Genomic DNA, 20,305 nt, shown 5'->3' with positions numbered 1-20,305 from the left:
CAAATTGATGTCTGTCTGACAAGTAAGATCTGAACCACTGTAGTGCCTTTCCCTCAATACCGGTATAATTGTGTAAGCGATCTAGAAGTATGTTATGGTCTACGGTATCGAACGCAGCACTAAGGTCAAGCAGGACCAGGAGTGAGATGTGACCTTTATCTGATGCTATAAGCAGGTCATTTTAACAAGCACAGTTTCAGTACTTAAAATAAAATACTTAAAATGACTGTATGTCACAAAATAACACGACTGGAGCTTCTCAGATTCATTTTTCTGAAGAAAAAGTGCGCAAGGTTCACACAAGTGTAAAACATCACAGCTATACACTGACGTCACAAACACAGTAAATTTAAACAAACTTACAAATAAAGAAGTTACAGAAAAAATATAGATTATAGAATATAATCAATCAAGGACAAAAAGTAACGCAGAAATACATTTTGAAGTGATCTTATTTAAAAATTCTATTCGTTTAATCAAGAAATTTATTTTCATGTTATTATTTTTTTATTAATTTATTCCCCGTTTAAACCTTTATGAACTATGATATGTTTAGGAGTATAAATCGACTAATCACTGATTTCTTTGACTTCCGTGTTAAAAAAGAGACTTCAGACATGAATATGTAAAGCATTTTATTCATGAAAAATAACCTCATTCAGATAAAGTAACCTCATTCCAACCAAGATGGAGAAAAAAACGTTTTGGTATAATTATAATATACCCACACTATACACTTCATTTATTTAAACCATTAGTTGCATTTTCTTCCATAACAATTACTCTTGTAATGTCATTCCATTCATATGTACATTAAAAGTCCTTCAACAGAAAGATTTGACTGTCACTGTGTGTTCACATAGAGCGCGAATGAGGCGTCAAAAACGCGCTATTCGCGAGTAGTTTGACGCTTGAACATTTTGTGTTTACTCGCTTCATTTGCGCTATTCGCGCGTGAAATTCGCGTCATTCGCGAGTGAAATTCGCTTCACGAAAATGTTTTTACAATTTACCAGATTCTCCGACCTCCTCACTCACTTTCTTCCAAGCAAGATCCTTTTTATTCCTATTTTTATAAAAATATGAACACGTATCATATAGTTCCGGGTGTCCACACACTGAGATGAGCTTGTCCTCCATTTTGTATGTCTGCCTCTGCTCGCTACGTCACTACTAGAGCAGGCTCCTGATTGGTTAACGCGGCGCGAATTTTTGCCGAAGTTCAGATTTTTCAACTCGCGCAATTCGCCTCATTCGCGTCATTCGTGCCATTCGCGCATTTCGCGTAATGCGCGCTATTCGCGCCGCCTCATTCGCGCTATTCGCGCCGCAAGCGCGTCTATCGCGTCTTTGCATTGACTTAACATGTAAATCACTCGCGCTTGACGCCTCATTCGCTCTCGGTGTGAACACACAGTACGGAGGTGAACTTTACGTCAGTTTAGAGAATTGATAAGGAACAACTTTAAACAATGTGTTCCAGATATGAAAGTGCTGTAAACATGTGTTTAATGTGATCAGACGGTTCTCTTCAGGAATCTCAGTTCATCACGTCTTCCTGTCACCTACTGTTTCCTCTCTGAGCCTGTCTCAACAGTGTGTCAAAGTCCAGCGACGCACTGGATGCCAGGTTAATGTCCCTGCTGGAATCTAAAGGACACAACAGAGTATCAAAGTGAGACGGAGCCGGTTGAATGCCTTAAAGTGACAGTTCACCCAAAAGTGAACATTCTGTCATCATTCATCAATGTCATACCTGTTTAAATGACTTTGTTCTGATGAACACAGTGAAGGATATTTGAAGGATATTACTCATGTCCGCGATACCTACATATGCAACAATAGTTCTACATTTTGACGTTTCAACATAAACTGCATGATTCCAGAGCGGACTTTTATACGTTATACATTTACTACTGCGCTTTCAGACAAGAGCACATAAACAAAACTGAGAGAAAACCGATAAAGGCGTTTACATGCAGTGCAAAATCTGAGTAATGGGCAAAAAACCACCTCTTCTGATTGTTTTATGCCTAAGCCATTTATGACCTTTCCCTAATAAAAGAAAACCGTTTTACGTGTTTACACGACCTTACATATATCAGCTTATTAAGTACAATCGGCGTTAGAATGTGCATGTAAACGCGCTCATTGACTGCCATAGTAGGACGAGTTAAATGTTAGTCAACGGTGCCCCAGAACTGTTTGTGTTCCTAAATTCTTAAAAATATCTCGATTTTGTGTTCAACAGAACAAATAAAGATATAATTTTTTATACTATGGTAGTGGATGATGTCACAGAACTGAACACGGCTAACATTCTTGCAAATATCTTTCTTTGTGTTTAACAGAACAAAGACATTTGATATATAGATTTGAAACAACCTGTGTGTGAGTAAAATTTAAATTAAAAGTACATCCTATAGTAAATAACTCAACAACCCACCTAAATCTGCGTAGTCAGACTTGCAGAACTGTCGCCGACCGCCGAAGCAGATGTCGAACGGACGCTCATCCACATGCCTCAGTCTGCTTCCGTTCTCGATGGCTGCGAAAGCGTCGTCTGTATTGTAATACGTGACAAAACCGAAGTTATCTCTGAAAGGACATGAGAGAAAAACTGTGAGATAATATTGTCAACATTCGCAATTCAATATGAGCAAAGCAGAAGCGCAAAAAGTTTGTATCTGAGTAAATCTTACCCATGACTCCTGATGTGGACTGTACAATCCTCAACCTTTCCAAAGAGTGAAAATCTTTCTTTAAGGTCAGAGGGCAGCATACTTGCACGGATTCCACCCACGTACACCACCCTGCGCTCATCCTGGAGATAAAACAGAGTCATGAGGAACTAACATCATAAAGACACAGTTCATTCCGGTGAATGTTTGGACACCTACGATAGCTTTCTGGTGACAGATTTTACGAGCCTCTTCCTGTCTGTGGTGCCGGTTCAACTCCCTCGATCTATGAAGACACCCAATGACATCATCACATTCAGTGAAGAAGATAAACTGGAGTCAATCCATTTAGGTTGCGCTAACACTGACCTTTCCCAGCTGCGTCCATTCTCGCTCCAATCCTTTTCAGGTGACCGGGAACCAGAACCAGAGCGACATAAAGATCGGGATCGTGATCTGGTATGGTGTCGTCCACGCTTGCGTGGAGGAGAGTGAGAAGGCGACCGTGAGCTAGAGCGTGAGGAGGAACTGCTCCCAGAATGCCTGAGACGGTACCTGGAAATATTTCATGATATTAACAGTCATTTAAAGGTGTTTTGGGACTTTATTGTCCAGCTCTACTTCTGTGGGGTGACGACTTAAACTGACCGTTTTCTAGCTGGCGAGCGAGACCTGGAACGAGAAGACGACGCTGAGGATGAAGAACAAGATGAGCAAGACGAACTGGAGTTGGAGCGCCGGTATCTGTCACTGTAACCCCGCCTTCTCGTCCTGCCCCGGTCCTGAGGGCTGGGAGACCGCGAGGAAAACTGTGAGGACTTAAAGGCATCCATCCTGCAGGGGGAGGTGTCTGGAGACAGCAGAACCGATTCAGACAGACGCTCCGTCCTGTCATCTGATCGAGCCTTTGACGGCAGATGTGTATTGGTATGTGAGGTGCTGCAGTAATCGTGATCTATGCACACTTGGTTTGGGCTCAGTGCGGGAGTGAAGGAAGGCATAGGAGACTTCGAATGAGTTTTACTGGGCGGTAGAGGACGAGGGTCAATAATCTGAATGGTTTTACTGGGTGACGGCTTCATCGGTTCAAGTTTCGTCCCTTTGACTGGTAACAGTGGCTTACACATCTGATGTGGAGGCGTCGCTGGTGGTGTCAAACCTACAGACAATTACATCAATGCAAATCATTTATTCTCAGAAACTAAAAACGGGACAGTTCAGCCAAACTTGAGAATTCTGCTAAATTACTAAATGTAAATGTAATTCTGTCATTATTTCTTCACTCTCACGTCGTGTCAACCCTGTGGAAGTTTCTTTCTTCAGCAGAACACAAAATAAATGTTTTGGAGAATGTTGAACATCAAACAACACTAAACTCCAAACTGAGCACAAACCCCCTGAGACATTTCTCTAAATATCTTCTTTTGTGTTTAGATTAACAACCACATGAGAGATGCACTGTCCGTTTACTGGCACGTTTTTCAAACGTACCTGCGGTACTTCCCAGGTCCATCAGCCGGTTGTGAGGTGACCACTGATCCTGACACTCGTCTGTGGATATCATCTGGCCTTCACACGCTGCAGAGAGAGGCAAAACTCTTTTATAGTTTCTCTCGCTTTCAATACACTCACACAATGTGAACATAAACACACACTTCGTTCTCACCTTGTGTTTCAAACTGCTCCAGAAGGCTGGTCAAGTCTGTGGCTTCTATTCCTGTAAAACACAACACAACGTTAGAACACAAAACACACACAAAGACGCCGTGTCAAAAACTATAAACTCACCGATTTCTCCAGCTGTCGTCTGGATGGGTTGTCCTTCTACTTGTCCGACTTTTTGAGGCGAAGACATTTTGGGTTTTGACCGTTCTAGCTCAGGATGTCGAGCATCATTACAAGAACAAACATCTGATTTTGATGCAAGAGAGTGTGAATTCAGCGGTTCTGATGTATCGTGTGTTGCTGGATGTGTTTGGGGTTTTAGATGGACCTGCTGGGTCTGAACCTCAGACGGGGCTGTAGTTGATTCTGGCTTGTGTTGTGTGGGCTTCAGGGTCACTAAAGTGGGATTTGGTGGATCAACACAAATATTTACACACCTCCTCTCTGCACTTTTGACTTTTGCAGTGTTTCTGCAGGAGGAACGTCTACCTTCAGATGACCTGGCATCTGTTTGAACATTCTCATGAGGTGGTGTTTTAAGAGTCACTGGTGGCAGGATGGGAGGAAGTTCCCCGGGAACCTCGGGAAGTGAGGGCCATTTGGTTCGATGGTCCATCCTTCTCTCATCCAGAGGAAGTTGTTTGTTTTGTCTGAGGAGACGGTACTGCTGCAGACTGAGTGATTTGGGCTTTTGAGGGGAAGTGATGTCACACGTTCGTTCACTTTTAGAGGATAAGGTTTCCGGGTTGTAACATCCAAGACTGCAACGTTCATCAGCACAGTTTTCTAAAGCTGAAGATCCGGGCGAATCACAATCCAGCTCCTCGGGTGGAATCTCATAAACTAAAGTTAAGTGCACGGCAAAACTCACTCTTTTTTTCGTTCGACTTGTGTCGCTCTTCTTTACCAAAGCGCTGCGTTGTGGCATCTTATTAACATCTCTGTGCAAAGATGTGACGTTGTTTTCTTCTAATACAGAGTTGAGATCAGAGTCTTTCCCTGAGAGTTCTGGAACGTTCTCTTCCTGTTCGTCATAACCTTCAACATCAACAAACACCTCCTCCACTGAAGACACGTGGATGTCAGTGTTCCTAATGTCTTTCTCCACATGAGTCCTGAGGCAGTACGGGTGCATGTGTTTCACTAAATCTAAAAGAAACTCAAGTTCATCTTGAGGGAACATGTGGTCGGATTCGATCCGGAAGGTTCTTGCGGAGTGGCTCTTGGACTGTCTCAGGTTCTTCTCACCATCAGTACGCTTTGATGTGACAGTCTGGCGACGGGGCCGGAGCTGTCTGTCTGAAATGACAAGATCCTGGAGGAAGGCACCAGACCGAACATTAACATTATAAACAATCAACACAAGATAAGAGTTTGTCTCGCTGTCTTAGATCTCCTACAACTGCTGCTCATTTTATACCACATTACATCTTTTTGCAATGAAATCCCACCTATACAGGTACATCTAGTTTCATGAGAACAGTGATGTGTTGGGTGGAGCAGGAACTCTACTGAGAATAGAGTACATTCATCTGCTCAGTAATGGGATCAAACAAAGGAAACTTACTTTTCCTGACTTTGAGACCGGCGATTGTGAGATTTTAATGTCTGGAAACAACTGCTGCAACAGAAACAAGTTACACACAATCAACCGACATGAATATGATGTAGTTGTACTGTGAATTCATGCAAGAATCACAACAGAGAATCAACATGAACGCATCAGTAAACTAACCCTGTCATCTAAACCCGTCTGAGGTGAAAAAATGGCAGAGTCTGGCAGCGTGTCAAACGGCGACAACGTCTCAACATCCACACTGTCAAGAATCTCAGTCAGAGCAGAAAGCAACGACGCTTCGTTTTCCGCGTCCAACGGACTATACACCTGAGACAAAAAGCCATAAAATAAATGAAATACACACATTCACAAAAACAGTCATGACATGAAATACCTCTCCAGTCTTCTCCTGAAAGATGGACAGAATGGAAGGTTCCAGGCTTCCATCTGAGGTCTTTTCAACATCCAGCTCAAAGATGGGAAAATCACTTTTCCCAGATTCACCCTGTGAAAAAAAACTAAAACTTTTATCTCATCATTGCAGATACACATTACTCATTGACAACAGTTTGGTGTATAAGCGAATGCTGAAATAATGCTTGTTATACCAACAAGTGACAAAAAAAGGCTTGAATACACTACTGGACCTTTAAAGGGGTCATATGGCACGAATACTGTGTCTTTGAAGTTGCTCATGCGTGTATTAGACACGTGAAATTGCAAAAAAGTAAGTGTGGGAGCAAAAGATGCGTTCTGTCCAAAAGCTCGGTCAGACCTGCCTGAAACACCTCGTGTAGCCACACCCCCACAAATCTACATCAGCTCGTGGTCTGATTTAACTAAGACCGCCCAAATGTAAACACAAGTAAGGTGGGCGTGCCTGTCGCTAATATTGAAGAGGAACCTGATGTTCCAAATATGGTCAGAGGCGGTACATTTCCGTCACACGTATTCAGTATTCCACCAATCACTGCGCACTGGTGAACTGGCCAATCACAGCACACCTCGCTTTTCAGAGCGATGATATTTGTAAATAATCCCTCAAACATCCAGCATTTTTTAACCTTAATTCGTGTATATATTTACACATTTGGCAGACGCTTTAATCCAAAGCGTTTTACATTGCATAGTACTGTACATATGTTTTTATTAAGAATGTGCAATCCTTGGGATTGAACCCATGACTATCGCCATGCTCTAACCACTGAGCCACAGGAAAGTATACACATTGCATTACATATAAAACAAACGATAATATTCGTTTCAGCCGTCATATGACCCCTTTAAAATCTTATTTTTTTAAATTAGGCATCACATACTTGCGTATATTATGAAAGTTTGCAGAGAAAAACAGGGCATCACACACTACGCAATAAAATCTGCAGACTAGCGCAGCCGCAGACTTTCTGCAACAAGCCCAGACTGAAAATCTGTGCAAAAGTATTCCAGCCTTAACACCGTTTGTATGACAAACTGTGCAAATCATCTTTAGAAAAATACCACAGTAACTATGATCTTAATCATTCAAAATATAAAAAATATATTTGTATATTTGGTTTATTTGTGTGATGAACATTGTCTGGCTTGAATATGATGATTCAACTTTATTGTCATTACACATATACAAGTACAGTGTAAGGAAATGTAGTTTAGGTCTAACCAGAAGTGCAGTTAGCAAGTGCAGGATATACAGTTAGAATAAATACAGAATACAATATTATGAAAATATTATACAGTGGGTATGGATTATGAAAATACTTTACAGTAGGTATGTACTATGAACAATATATACAGATGGCTATATACTATGAACATTAATGTGTTATAATGCTTGTTTACCTATAAAGCCTTGCATGGTTTAGCTCCTCACTACTTGAGAGAACTTCTTGCGTATTATAGTCCATCACGTGCACTACGCTCTCAGGCGTCAGGCCAGTTGGTAATACCTAGAATTTCAAAATCAAGTGCAGGCGGCAGATCCTTTTCTTATCTAGCGCCTAAACTTTGGAACAGTCTTCCCTGCAATGTCCGGGAGGCGGACACACTCTGTCAGTTTAAATCTAGACTAAAGACGCATCTTTTTAATCTTGCATACACTAGATTATCATAATATATGTATTTCAAAGATCTAGGCTGCACTAGTTAGATCAACCGGAACCAGGGACACTTCCAATAACAACTGATGCATTTGTTGCATCAAAGAGTGCAGAACAGTACTCTACTCTCAGCCAGTCTTGTCTCATTGTTCCAAGGTTACAAGAGCGGAGCGGGCAGGGCGCAATCCATTCCTAGACCTGACAAATGCTGGACGAAGGAAGTGACGTCCCTACAAAACTTCAGTCGCTATTAGATTATTAATGATAATTTTAAATCTAATTTTTTTTATTTTGCCTTGTTGTGCAAGCACTGTTGAGCTTGTGCAGAGGCTGCAGTTTTTGCCAGAGGGGAACTGGAATCCCCTGGTTAGGCCTGGTTTCCCTCCGAGGTTTTTTGTCTCCTCCAATGGAGTTTTGGGTTCCTCGCCACCGTTTGCATACTGTTTTGCACTGTTTTGCCTGGCCGGGGGGGCTGCTAGAATTTGGTAGTCTTATTTAATTAACACTGCATATAGGAATTTATTGTGTGTCTGATATTTGACCTGTGTTTTGAATTCCATAACCTTTTATGCTTTACTTATAGTCATTTTTTTCTTGTACAGCTGCTTTGTAACAATGAAAATTGTAAAAAGCGCTATATAAATAAAGCTGACTTGACTTGACTTGACTTGACTTGTACAGGTGGATATGAGCAGATAATAATTTAGACTAAACAATAGTGCAAGTGACTTAAGTGTGCACAAGCTATAGACATTAGCTATTAAAGTTGCAGTGCAATAGATGAGTTCAAGCAGCTATTAAAGGTACGGTGCAGTATGTGAGTTAATGCAGTTAATAAGGTAATAAAGAATATTAAACTATTTCAAATAATGAAATATGTCTACTTAAAATGAAATGTGTCGTCTTTTACAACAAAGCTAAACAAACGATAGTCTGCCCCACACATGAGCAGTCAAAGTCATTAAACTACAGAAGTTCTCATTCCGTGTAAAGATGGAGTCACGTGCACTGATGTTGAGGCGCAGGCAGAAATACACGCGTGCGCGAGCCACGTCAGCGACGTTTAAACTGGACAACCGGAAGCACGAGCGTGAGGAACACGATTCAGTTACACATTCATTCATTCATTCACTCACTCAGTCGCTTCCTCATTTATGTGTTATGGTTGAAATCCACTGTAAACATGTCACATAAAAGCAAAAGACTGATATTGTATACACGTTACATGTAACTGTGTCTAACGATGATCTGAGTACAGACGTTATTTTACCATCGCTACAATTTACAAAACCCGGAATTATGTTTTTTATGTTGTCTGAATTTCATATTTAATAGAAAAAAACCTGTAGTATATGTTCAAACCGTTTCCGTTGAACAGTTAAATCCGTAAACGCATAAAATCAGAACCAAGAAAACACATTTAAACATCACGTGTTTATCGTCGATCGACTGACTTAATCATAATTGCGCTGTTGACATGTTTAAAATTAATCGTTGGTCGAGATTTAAACGAGATTTATAACTTCACATCCGCCATGAGCCGCGCGCACATCCACGTGTTCACGAGCTGACTGCTCAAACTGCACTTTCTCATCATCACAACACGATCATTTAAACGTCTGCACATACAGAAGAGTAAAACATATAAGACCTGCGCATCCAGAGACGCATCTGATTCGGTATTTCCCGTAAACCGACACTTTAAATCCTTCAGTTCAACGCCATGCGGCGCCGCCATTTTGGATCGAAGAGAAGAGTAGAGCACGAGGCGCCGGCTCAGTCACATGGTGCGGCATTCCCGGGAAAATGACAGCGCGATGTAAAACGGTCTTGATCGCTGTTGCTAGGCGACAGATTAAAGCTGCCGACTCCGTTTTGACCACAAACTGCTTTTACAGTGACAGTGATTTATTCTGCTTAATTTGGGCAGTTCAGGTATATTTTATTATTATATATTACTGTAATAACGTTCATCTTAAAATACTCTGTCAAGTCTTCTTGACATATTTTGGATTATTAATAAAGAGAGAAAGTACAATATTAACACAATAGCATAATAGTTCACAGGAAAACATTTTATTCAACAGATTTCATCCCTGAGATTTCCAGTTTGAAGCAGAATCATTTTAATACATATTTATTGTTATTTAAGCGATATATCTTTTTCTGTTTACGAGTTTTAATGTTTGTTGTCCTCATACATAAGCTGTCTGTTTGATTCTTGACCGTGTCTGTAACAGGGCCAGTGTGTGTTATGAAGCAGAATTGAGTTCACTGTGGGTCAGATTCTCTCAGGACTCTCTGCTTCCGGCCGCTGTTCTCCACAGATCAACATGATCTAAACACACATGTGTGGACCTGATAACAACAGGATGAATGAACTAACACACACACACACACACTAACACACACTAACACAAACACTAACACGCACGCACGAACACACACACACACACACACACACACACACTAACACACACTAACACAAACACTAACACGCACGCACGAACACACACACACACACACACACACACACAAACACTAACACGCACGCACGCACGAACACACACACACACACACACACTAACACAAACACTAACACGCACGAACACACACACACACACACACACAAACACACCGCCTGCACCTCCTCATCTGTTATATCTGGGAATGTGAGACCGTCCCACAAGACTGGAATGATCCCGATATCGTGGTCATTTATAAACAAAAAGGGGACAGAGCCGTGTGTGGCAACAGCCGTGGAATCTCCCTCCTCTCCATCGCAGGGAAAGTTCTGGCAAAAATCATGCTCAATAGGCTAGTTAAGTACATCTCAGAAACTTCACTCCCGGAAACGCAATGTGGCTTCCAGAAGACTAGATCCACCACCGACATGATTTTTGTCTTAAGGCAGTTGCTAGAAAAAAGCAGAGAGCAGCGCACAGACCTTTACATAGCCTTCATTGACCTCAGTAATGCATTTGACACTATCAACCGGGAGATGCTCTGGAAACAACTTTCCAAACTTGGGGTACCACCCAAGTTCCTCACCATTCTACAGCAGCTTCACAATGGGATGCAAGCTAGAGTCACCACAGGAGAGCTTCAGTCAGAGTTCTTTAATGTAAAGTGTGTGTGTGTTAGTGTGTGCGTTAGTGTGTGTGCGTTAGTGTGTGTTAGTGTGCGTGCGTGCGTTAGTGTGTGTGTGTGCGTGCGTTAGTGTGTGCGTTAGTGTGTGTGTGTGTTAGTGTGTGTGTTAGTGTGTGTGTGTGTGTGTGTGTGTGTGTGTGCGTGCGTTAGTGTGTGTGTTAGTGTGTGCGTTAGTGTGTGCGTTAGCGTGTGTGTGTTAGTGTGTGCGTTAGTGTGTGTGTGTGTGTTAGTGTGCGTGCGTGCGTTAGTGTGTGTGTGTGCGTGCGTTAGCGTGTGTGCGTTAGTGTGTGTGTGTGTGTGTGTGTTAGTGTGCGTGCGTGCGTTAGTGTGTGTGTGTGCGTGCGTTAGTGTGTGCGTTAGTGTGTGTGTGTGTTAGTGTGTGTGTTAGTGTGTGTGTGTGTGTGTGCGTGCGTTAGTGTGTGCGTTAGTGTGTGCGTTAGTGTGTGTGTGTGTTAGTGTGTGTGTTAGTGTGTGTGTGTGCGTGCGTTAGTGTGTGGGTGCGTTAGTGTGTGTGTGTGTGTGTGTGTTAGTGTGTGCGTTAGTGTGTGTGTGTGTTAGTGTGTGTGTGTTAGTGTGTGCGTTAGTGTGTGTTAGTGTGTGTGTTAGTGTGCGTGCGTTAGTGTGTGTGTGCGTGCGTTAGTGTGTGGGTGCGTTAGTGTGTGTGTGTTAGTGTGTGCGTTAGTGTGTGCGCGTTAGTGTGTGTGTGTGTGTGTGCGTTAGTGTGCGTGTTAGTGTGTGTGTGTGTGTGTGCGTGCGTTAGTGTGTTAGTGTGTGTGTGCGTTAGTGTGTTAGTGTGTGTGTGTGTGTGTGTGCTTGCGTTAGTGTGTGTGTTAGTGTGTGTGTGTGTCTGTGTTAGTGTGTGTGTGCGTGTGTGTGTGTGTGTGCTTGCGTTAGTGTGTGTGTTTGTGTGTGTGCGTGCGTTAGTGTGTGTGCGTGCGTGCGTTAGTGTGTGTGTTAGTGTGTGTGTGTGTGTGTGTGTGCTTGCGTTAGTGTGTGTGTGTGTGTACGTGCGTTAGTGTGTGTGTTAGTGTGTGTGTGTGTGTGTACGTGCGTTAGTGTGCGTGCGTTAGTGTGTGCTAGTTCGTTCACCCTCCATACTGTATCGGTGGCCCCTCAGATTTTGGCAGAACACCCAGAGAACCTCAAATGAAGAATGAGGCAGAAGTCCTCATGATTTATCATCTCAGTCAACATGTGTGCGTGTTTGTTGACGTTTTCCGTGTGTGTGTGTTTCTTGTCTGTGTGTGACTGTATTATTACACAGAACTCAGGAACTCTGACCTTTAACCTGACACCACATCAGCCGTCACCAGTAAATCCTTCATCTGACCCAGGATCAGTCAGTATGGGAGACGGTATGAAGGTGAGACCACACTGAGTGTAACTGTCATCTTTCACTCTCTCTCTCACAGGCTAATATCTAATATTCATGTCACATTCACACCAGTAACGTTTCTACACAACGAAGGATTTCATTTCTGTATTTTATTCAACACATTATTCTGTTTAGTCAAACTTTACTTTTGATGTCCTCTCTCCCTTTATTGATCCACACCTTCTGATTATTGAAGAGTAAATAACAATCACATCTTTTGTAAGTAAACCAAGTGCAGATGATTGTTAATATAACACAACAGTGCACATGCTCATTACAGTGTGTTGTTCAGGTGTAATTGACTCGTCAGTGTGACTGTCAAGGGCAAGCGTGTGTGTTTTTAATCCTGGCAGTATGATCACAGATCTGCCACATCGCCATGGTGACGGTGCCCTCGGTGGGTGACCCCCCCCCCCCCCACTGCTCTCTCTCTCTCTGTGTTTCTGCTGTAATGAGCTCTATCCCAGTGTCTCTCTCTACAAACACAGAGAGACGGACAGAGATGCTGTGAGTGTGTTCTCTGTTCTCCTCCCTTCATCTCCCATCCAACAGTGGTCAGCCATCCCATATCTGACATCTCAACATGAACCCGCTGTTCATCATACAAGAGCAAGAACTCTGAGATATGCCGTCCACAATGATCAACATCTGTAGTGTTTGTAAAGTAATTTGTGACTATTTTCATCTCACCAAAGGTTTTATAATGGCAGTGAAACGCAGGATAAAGGTCTTTGCACACACAGTCCGACATTTTCATATTTGGCGCTGGTTTGTCTCTGAATTGTCAACATGCTTGTTAATTATTTTAGGACGGACGAACATGTCGGAGGCAGTGTGTAAATGTGATCGACACAACGTGAGGTCGTATTAAATTTTTAACTTGCGGAAATTTCAGACACAATGTGTAATGGCCTTTAGGGTGAAAATAGGCAGTTCAGAATAAAGCCTGTGAGGCGACTCATGATGACATCAGACACTATATAGAGAACATCTGCAGGTGAAACAGTCGTCCGGTCTTGTTAGGCTCTTCAAAGCTTCATATGAAACATGAACAATAAATAATAAGCCAGAAATGAGGGCAAAATAGAATGTGGTGCTTCTTTTTACTTGACGTGCTGTCTTAAAACCCCACAGCTCACGATGGGAGACGCTGAAAACACAGCGAGACGGCTGTCAAACATGTGTTCAGACAGAAAAACAACTGTACAGAAAGACACAAGAACACGTCCCGTGTGATCAGACTCCGTCACTGGGTTTTGGAACAATCTCTCTCTCTCTCTCGCTCTCTCCGTCTCTCTCTCTCTCTCTGTCTCTCTCTCTCTCTCGCTCTCTCCGTCTCTCCGCCTCTCTGTCTCTCTATCTCTCTCTCGCTCTCTCTCTCTCTCCGTCTCTCTGTCTCTCTCTCTCTCTCTCTCTCTGTCTCACTCTCTGTCTCACTGTCTCTCTCTCTCTCTCTCTCTCTCTGTCTCTCTCTCTCTCTCTCTCTCTCTCTCTCTCTCTCTCTCTCTCTGTCTCTCTCTCTCGCTCTCTCTCTCTCTCTCTCTCTCTCTCTCTCTCTCTCTCTCTCTCGCTCTCTCTCTCTCTGTCTCACTCTCTGTCTCTCTCTCTCTGTCTCACTCTCTGTCTCACTGTCTCTCTCTCTCTCTCTCTCTCTCTCTCTCTCTCTCTCGTCTCTCTCTCTCTCTCTCTCTCTCTCTCTCTCTCTCTCTCTGTCTCTCTCTCTCTCTCTCTCTCTCTCTGTGTCTCTCTCCCTCTGTAGTGATATCTGCACGCTAATGAGAGACTGAACTGCAGCTCCCCCACGTCTCTCTCACTCCGTCTCTCTGCTCTCATTCCTTTGTGCTTGTTCTTTTTTTAACCTTACTCTCTCTCTCTCTCTCTCTCTCTCTCTCTCTCTCTCCTCCCTCTCGCTGCTGAGTGTGTGTGGAAAACAGACGTCCATGTGAGCAGCAGCGGTGGTCCGGAGCGTCAGCGCCAGAGAAATCTCAACAGCACTATTCCAGCGTTCTGCTGCGGCTCTGGCGACGGGCATGTGAGAAGATGTCTGTGGGAGGCTGTGCGTGTCCCGGTAAGGTCGCCGTGACTACCGCCCGTTGCCGAGAGAGACGGAGCGTGTCTGTGGCGTCTGAATATCTTCTTGCAGTGACATATGGGAAAGGACAGCAGGTTTAGATGGAAACATGGCCGCTGGTGTTTTGACGTTTGAAGTGCAGAGCTTTTCATTTGAGCAAACAGCTGGTTTGCATTGGTGACATTTACAGCCGAGGTTTTCACCGCCAGCGCGCGTCGCCTTGTTGTGGTCGATTGCTCTGTGGCCTATATTTCTAATAGACTGAGAGGGAGATGAAGGTTTGTTATAAGAGGAAATGAAAAGAGACGCAGGAGTTTTGTGATGCGGGATGATTAGAGGCTAAAGGTCATGTTCGGTTTAAAGCCGACCCCTGCTGTCTGCTGCACTTCTAACATCAAACGGGAAGACGCAGGGTTTTCTTTAAGCGTGTGGTTGAAGAAGGAAGAAGAATATTATATTAAATGTTCAGTACAATCGACCATGTTGATCGTACAGTAACGTGCGTTTCTTTAGATCAACAAGTGCTCACATCTTTACTCTTTATGTTCCAGCAAAACTACATCTCCTTATTCATGGATTCATCATATGTGACCCTAGACAACAAAACCAGTCTTATGGGTCAATTTTTCAAAATTGAGATTCTTACATCATCTGAAAGCTGAATAAATAAGATTTTGGTGTATGGGTTGTTTGGATAGGACAATATCCTGCGGAGATATAATCGTTTAAAACTCTGGGATCTGAGGGTCCAAAAAAAGCAACATTTTGATAAAATCGCCATTGAAGTTGTTTATCAGAGGCACTATAGCAAGCCATCCACTAACAAAAATAAAGTTTTGAAATATTTACGGTAGGAAATGTACAAAATATCTTCATGGAACATGATCTTACTTCATATCCTAATGATTTTTGACATAAAAGAAAAATTTATCATTTTGACCCAAACAATGTTTTTGGCTTTTTTAAAAATGTTCTCGTGCCACTTAAGATTGGTTTTGTTATCCGGGGTCACGTATTAATTTAATACTTTACTCAATCATGAGTCTCAATTGACTTTTGATGCAGACTTGACCAATCTGAGCTCAGTTTGTGACGTTATTGAGATCTCTTCTCAAACTCTTAACATGTTCTGATTGTAAACTTAAGTAAATGATGTTCAAAATAAAACATGATTGGATTTGTGACATTAGTTTAGTGACATCACAGAAGCCTCCACTTCTAGAGACACATTTATCATTCAGTGCGTGTATGTGAATGCATGATGACTTTTACGGATGGATTTATTACCTCTTATGAAGTTCTTCTTTCTTCACATATCTACAGCTTTATGAAGCATTATATTCATTTACGCCCGTTGTTAAACTCAACCACATGAATCACTGGGTTGTTTTAGCAGCTTTAAATCTGAAGTCATTCAGCAGCCGTCAGTCAAAAGAGGATCTTTCATTGAGAAGGTTTATCGTCGTTCCAGCGGTTGATGGAGAAATGTGAGCCGTGTGTAGATGGATTTATTGATTTGTGATCTTCGTAGACTGTTGAGTTTAGAGTTTGTTATTCAGTAGAAACTGAAGTCAAGAGTGAAAGCGTGTATCTGAGTTCCTGAGTATCTGTGTGGTCTGTCACACACATGCCGATGTTTTATACTTCATGAAACGTCCTGTAATATAATTCAACAAACACACTACAGCTTCATTAACACGTCAAGCCCAACGTGGCCCCTATCAGTCTATGAGAGAGAAAAATCACAGATCAGATGTCTCAGAATCTCTCTTATTTCTTCTGGACATCAATGAGATTAACTGAAGAGCAAATGGAAAGTGATGCTCAAGTCATAAATGTCCGCCATGAGAGTTTGAGAAGAGACATCAACAATGTGTGAAACTGAGCTCAGATTTGTCTCGACTGCGATCAAAAGTCAATATTAGTGATTAAGATCTCAATATCAACATTTCCCATCACATTTACTCAAATCCAGATTGGTTTACAGTATTATTGGCAGCAGTTTGCCTGCAACAGTTTGTTCAAAGATAAATGATCATTAAACATTAACACATCTTTATCCATACAGAAATAAACTATAAATAACAGCCTCATCCATTATGTGAATTTCTGGTTCCCAGAATGCTTTGCATGAGGCTGTTATTTATACTTTATTTCTGTAAAGATAAATGAATATTAAACATTAAGTCTTTATCTTTGAACAAACTGTTTCCGATAAATATAAATCTACAGTAAGTTACTGGCAACTAGCTGCATAACTACAGAAAACACGTTTACAGCGTACGTACTCTTTAAACTCTCATTTGATTTTCCTTTTATTTCTCCTGAGCATTTTTAAGATAAACAAGTTGATACTTTAATACAAAATCCTTGAAGATATGACGGAGAAACCTCTGAGCAATAACAGTGTCTTCTGGGCGCTGTATGACCATTTATTTTAAGGTCTTCTGCCACTGAAAAAAACTAATCCTGTAGTCTAAACCGACAGATCTGTATTCTGATGTCAAATATTCTCATTTGAGCTTCAGCTGTCTAACGGTTAACTAGAACACGTTAACATCAAAACATACATTTTTTTGTATTATTCTTTTTATATTTTCAGAACGTGCGTCTTCCTTTTTTAATCTCCGTCTCTCTTTCTGTCTGTGAGAACAAACCTCTTCTCATACAGAACGAGTGTCACATGGTCTCCTTGATTGGAGGAAAATCACTTAAAGCAGAGCGCTGGCAACATGGCAACAGCAGTTACACAAGCGCAGACAGACAGACTGAGCGAGCGCGGATGTTTGGGAGTGAAGGAGGGGAGGTCGTTCAGCATTACTGTGTGTCTGAGCGTGTTCACAGGCAGACTGATCTGTCATTGGTCAGACTGTTTCTGCACATCAGACCTGCTGTCTCCTGCTCACCACAGATCTGGAACAAAATGGCTTCTTGTGCAGGGAAAACGGCAGCATCAGGGCAATGTGACACACGCACACACAAAACCCTCTCTGACACTGACAAACACATCCTGTAATCTCATCATTAGAGTTAAGTAGAAAGATTTCAAAGATTCATAGTTTAAAACAGTTTGCTTATGTTGTGTAGGTTTTTACATCTCTCTCATGTGGTGCAAGTCTTTCGCCAGTGGAACACAACAGAAGATATATAGTTAGGGTTACAATGGAAGTCGGTGTTGTTTTGATGATCAACATTCTTCTAAATATCTTCTTTTGTGTTCTTCGGAAGAAAGAAACTCATGCAGGTTTACATGACGATAAGTTAATACTACTAAGGATGTCAAAAATGCAGATTGTCAATGCTTAATATAATCTACAGTATTGGTGCTAAACACTGAATGACAGGAAAGTTTCGTATGGCTTTTTTCGTATTTGGTGCTCTTTTGTACAGAACTTCTTGTACAGAAGTCAGAATTTTTTTAATGACGGACGATAATGTGCAATGGCCTTATTAGTCTTTCAGTAATACAACAGCCGGGCAATTCTTCAAAACAGTTTTGACCACACTCGATTATGTGAGAATAAAATCTCATCTGTTGCCTAATACACCCCCTGCTGTCTGTTCTGTTATTAATAATGACAACAATATTGACGACGAAAGAGAAAATGTACTCCTTTGTTCTTAAAAATAAAAAAATAAAACAATTTTTATATGTTAATTGGATACCACTCGCCAACTGAACCAGTTCTATAGTTTTCTATACTCCATATAAATAAGAGTCCTGTCATTATCTGACCACAAGGTGACGTGTTAAAGCAGACGTCTGAGTGACCGCTGTGATCATTGAATGTGTCACCTGACATCTCTTCTGTCTGTGATCAGCGCTTTAGACCTGCATTGATTTACAGCTTAGCACAACAGAACTGCACCAGCCCCGTGGGACACCTGTCAATCATCCCAGTGTCACACCCACCTCTTTGTGTCACTGGTGGGAGGAGGGGTTTAACTGGTCAGTGCTGTGAATTCACCTCCATTCTGTGGTTCTGTTCATTATATCTGTGAGCGTGTGCGCGTGTCTGTTTCGGTGGGAGCTGCAGGGAATTATGGGTAATGTTTTCAGTGGTGAAAATGCTTTTCCATTTTTTGGATCGAAATAGTAATACTTAGGCCTTATAAAAGACATTTCCTGCTTTGATAATACATATGCATGAATTTATTTTTATTTTAAAATAAGGCTCTAACAAGGATGAACAGCGTCACAGACATAAAAGTTAATAAATCGTTAATGGGCAACAAGAAAAAAGTACAAAACCAATTAAAAGAAAAAATTGTAATTAAAAAAAATTGTAAACGCAAAATTTTTGTATAATGTATGTATTATTATGCGTAATAACATGTAATTAACATGCAAGTTCATATTGACATGTTTTAGTGTTTTATATGCAAGCTTCTGATGGGGACGTTGCTTTGGGGCAGTGTGTGTTTGGGGGGCGGGGGGCCGTGCATTAGTGTGTGTGTGTGTGTGTGTGTGTGTGTGTGTGTGTGTGTGTGTTATCAATGCTGTGACAGATGTATACCTCTTGACTTCCTGTTGACTAGAGAACACAGAGGGGTTAGAAAGTCCTCAACCTCCCCCATCAACCAACAGATACCCCCCAACACACGCACACACACACACACACACATGAGAATGAGGCCGTTCTTCAGATCTCACGTCTGTTTCATATTTTACTTTTATCAAGTTATAGTGTGTAACTATAGAAGCGTCTTCCATGATCTACTAAAGTTAAACACAGGACTGGTTTGTAACGTGACATGGGGTTCACAGCTGCTGAACTTCATGACTTAACCATCGGTCTGATCACAGATCTGTCAGCGTGTGGACTGTAGATAACACGGTCTCTGTGACAGCTTGACTTTGACCCCCACACACATTAGCAGATTAACCTCTGTGTACTGTTTCAATAGCGTAAACCCTGAACCTCACCGGGGGCGACACCAACTGCGTTTCCATGGTGATGGGAAGAAAGGCCACTTTAGCAGACCATGAATCAAAGTATTTCCAAATATCCCAATTCGCCTACTTATACTACGCCCTTAAAGTATGTAGTTTTTGTGAGTTGTGGGTAATATCCACGGTTAAGTCTCCATGGATTCGCACTTCCAATTTTCACCGGAAACAGTAGACCACCCGGGTACTTTGAGAACACGCCTTTCAACATACTATGAGCTATGAGGTTACTTTCACTTTATACATCACATGCATGTTCTTTTGTGTTCTGCAGACGAGAGAAATTCATTGATGACGGATGAATAAATGAAGAAAGAATTGTTTGTGTGAACTGTGCTTGTTAAGAAAAGGTTCATGTAGCCTATTTTGTGTTGAGTGCTTGTAATCTGAGGACTCTCTCTCTAGGGACACGAGACATATGCATTACGCGCATGGCAATAAATCCACATGTTTTGACAGCGAGATGTGAATCTGCATTATTTTTCACCCCATAACGTCCGGATTGTTCTGTCGCCGGCATTGATCGGCCTGTACGTTAAGTGGCTGAGCATCGACCCGGGGCACAATTGATTCTTAGGAATTCCCAGCTGTATAATTGTCATTTATCGGCCGCTTGTCAGTGGACGAGCATCAGACTATGAAGTGAACTCGTGTGAGTGAGATGTGTGCATGCGTAATTGAATCATTGATTTGTGTTGACAACCCCGAGGATGCTAATCACGACATACACAACATGTTTTAGTCATTGTGTGTGTTTA

The 20,305-nt window shown here is 41.9% G+C and overlaps 2 protein-coding genes across 6 annotated transcripts in view; one reads left to right on the top strand and one right to left on the bottom strand.

The window, feature by feature from the left end:
* Positions 1 to 621: 621 nt before the first annotated feature.
* LOC306909341 (peroxisome proliferator-activated receptor gamma coactivator-related protein 1) lies at positions 622 to 9,798 on the bottom strand. Of its 4 annotated transcripts, XR_013788079.1 has the most exons (14): positions 9,652 to 9,798; positions 6,299 to 6,409; positions 6,082 to 6,231; positions 5,914 to 5,967; positions 4,470 to 5,661; positions 4,348 to 4,398; positions 4,173 to 4,259; positions 3,330 to 3,840; positions 3,051 to 3,236; positions 2,901 to 2,967; positions 2,703 to 2,824; positions 2,447 to 2,598; positions 1,421 to 1,650; positions 623 to 847 (listed from the first exon to the last, which is right to left on the bottom strand). XR_013788079.1 is itself a non-coding variant. In XM_079482924.1 (13 exons), the coding sequence occupies exons 1-13, from the start codon at positions 9,736 to 9,738 to the stop codon at positions 1,562 to 1,564; spliced, it is 2,859 nt and encodes a 952-aa protein (XP_079339050.1). In that variant the 5' UTR covers positions 9,739 to 9,798; the 3' UTR covers positions 622 to 1,561. The 4 variants fall into 4 exon arrangements, 3 of the variants coding, with proteins under 3 accessions (XP_079339050.1, XP_079339052.1, XP_079339051.1); XM_079482924.1 differs by having other exon boundaries at positions 622 to 1,650; XM_079482926.1 differs by having other exon boundaries at positions 622 to 1,650; positions 7,744 to 9,778.
* ldb1b (LIM-domain binding 1b) overlaps positions 9,017 to 20,305 on the top strand; it is a 24,644-nt gene continuing 13,355 nt past the window's right edge. The window contains exons 1-2 of one of the 2 annotated variants that reach the window (XM_079482929.1): positions 9,017 to 9,090; positions 12,415 to 12,513. Coding sequence is in view for 1 of the 2 variants with exons in the window: in XM_079482927.1 (XP_079339053.1) it covers positions 14,566 to 14,593 (28 nt within the window). In the remaining variant the exon portion in view is untranslated. Of the gene's footprint in view, positions 9,091 to 12,414; positions 12,514 to 14,299; positions 14,594 to 20,305 lie in introns of those variants that run through there. The other variant, XM_079482927.1, reaches the window with a different exon arrangement.

This window comes from Barbatula barbatula (assembly GCF_947034865.1).
Source record: "Barbatula barbatula genome assembly, chromosome: 20".
Lineage (NCBI taxonomy): Eukaryota > Metazoa > Chordata > Actinopteri > Cypriniformes > Nemacheilidae > Barbatula > Barbatula barbatula.
The sequence above is the reverse complement of the archived record's forward strand: the minus strand, read 5'-3'. Positions and strand labels throughout refer to the sequence as shown.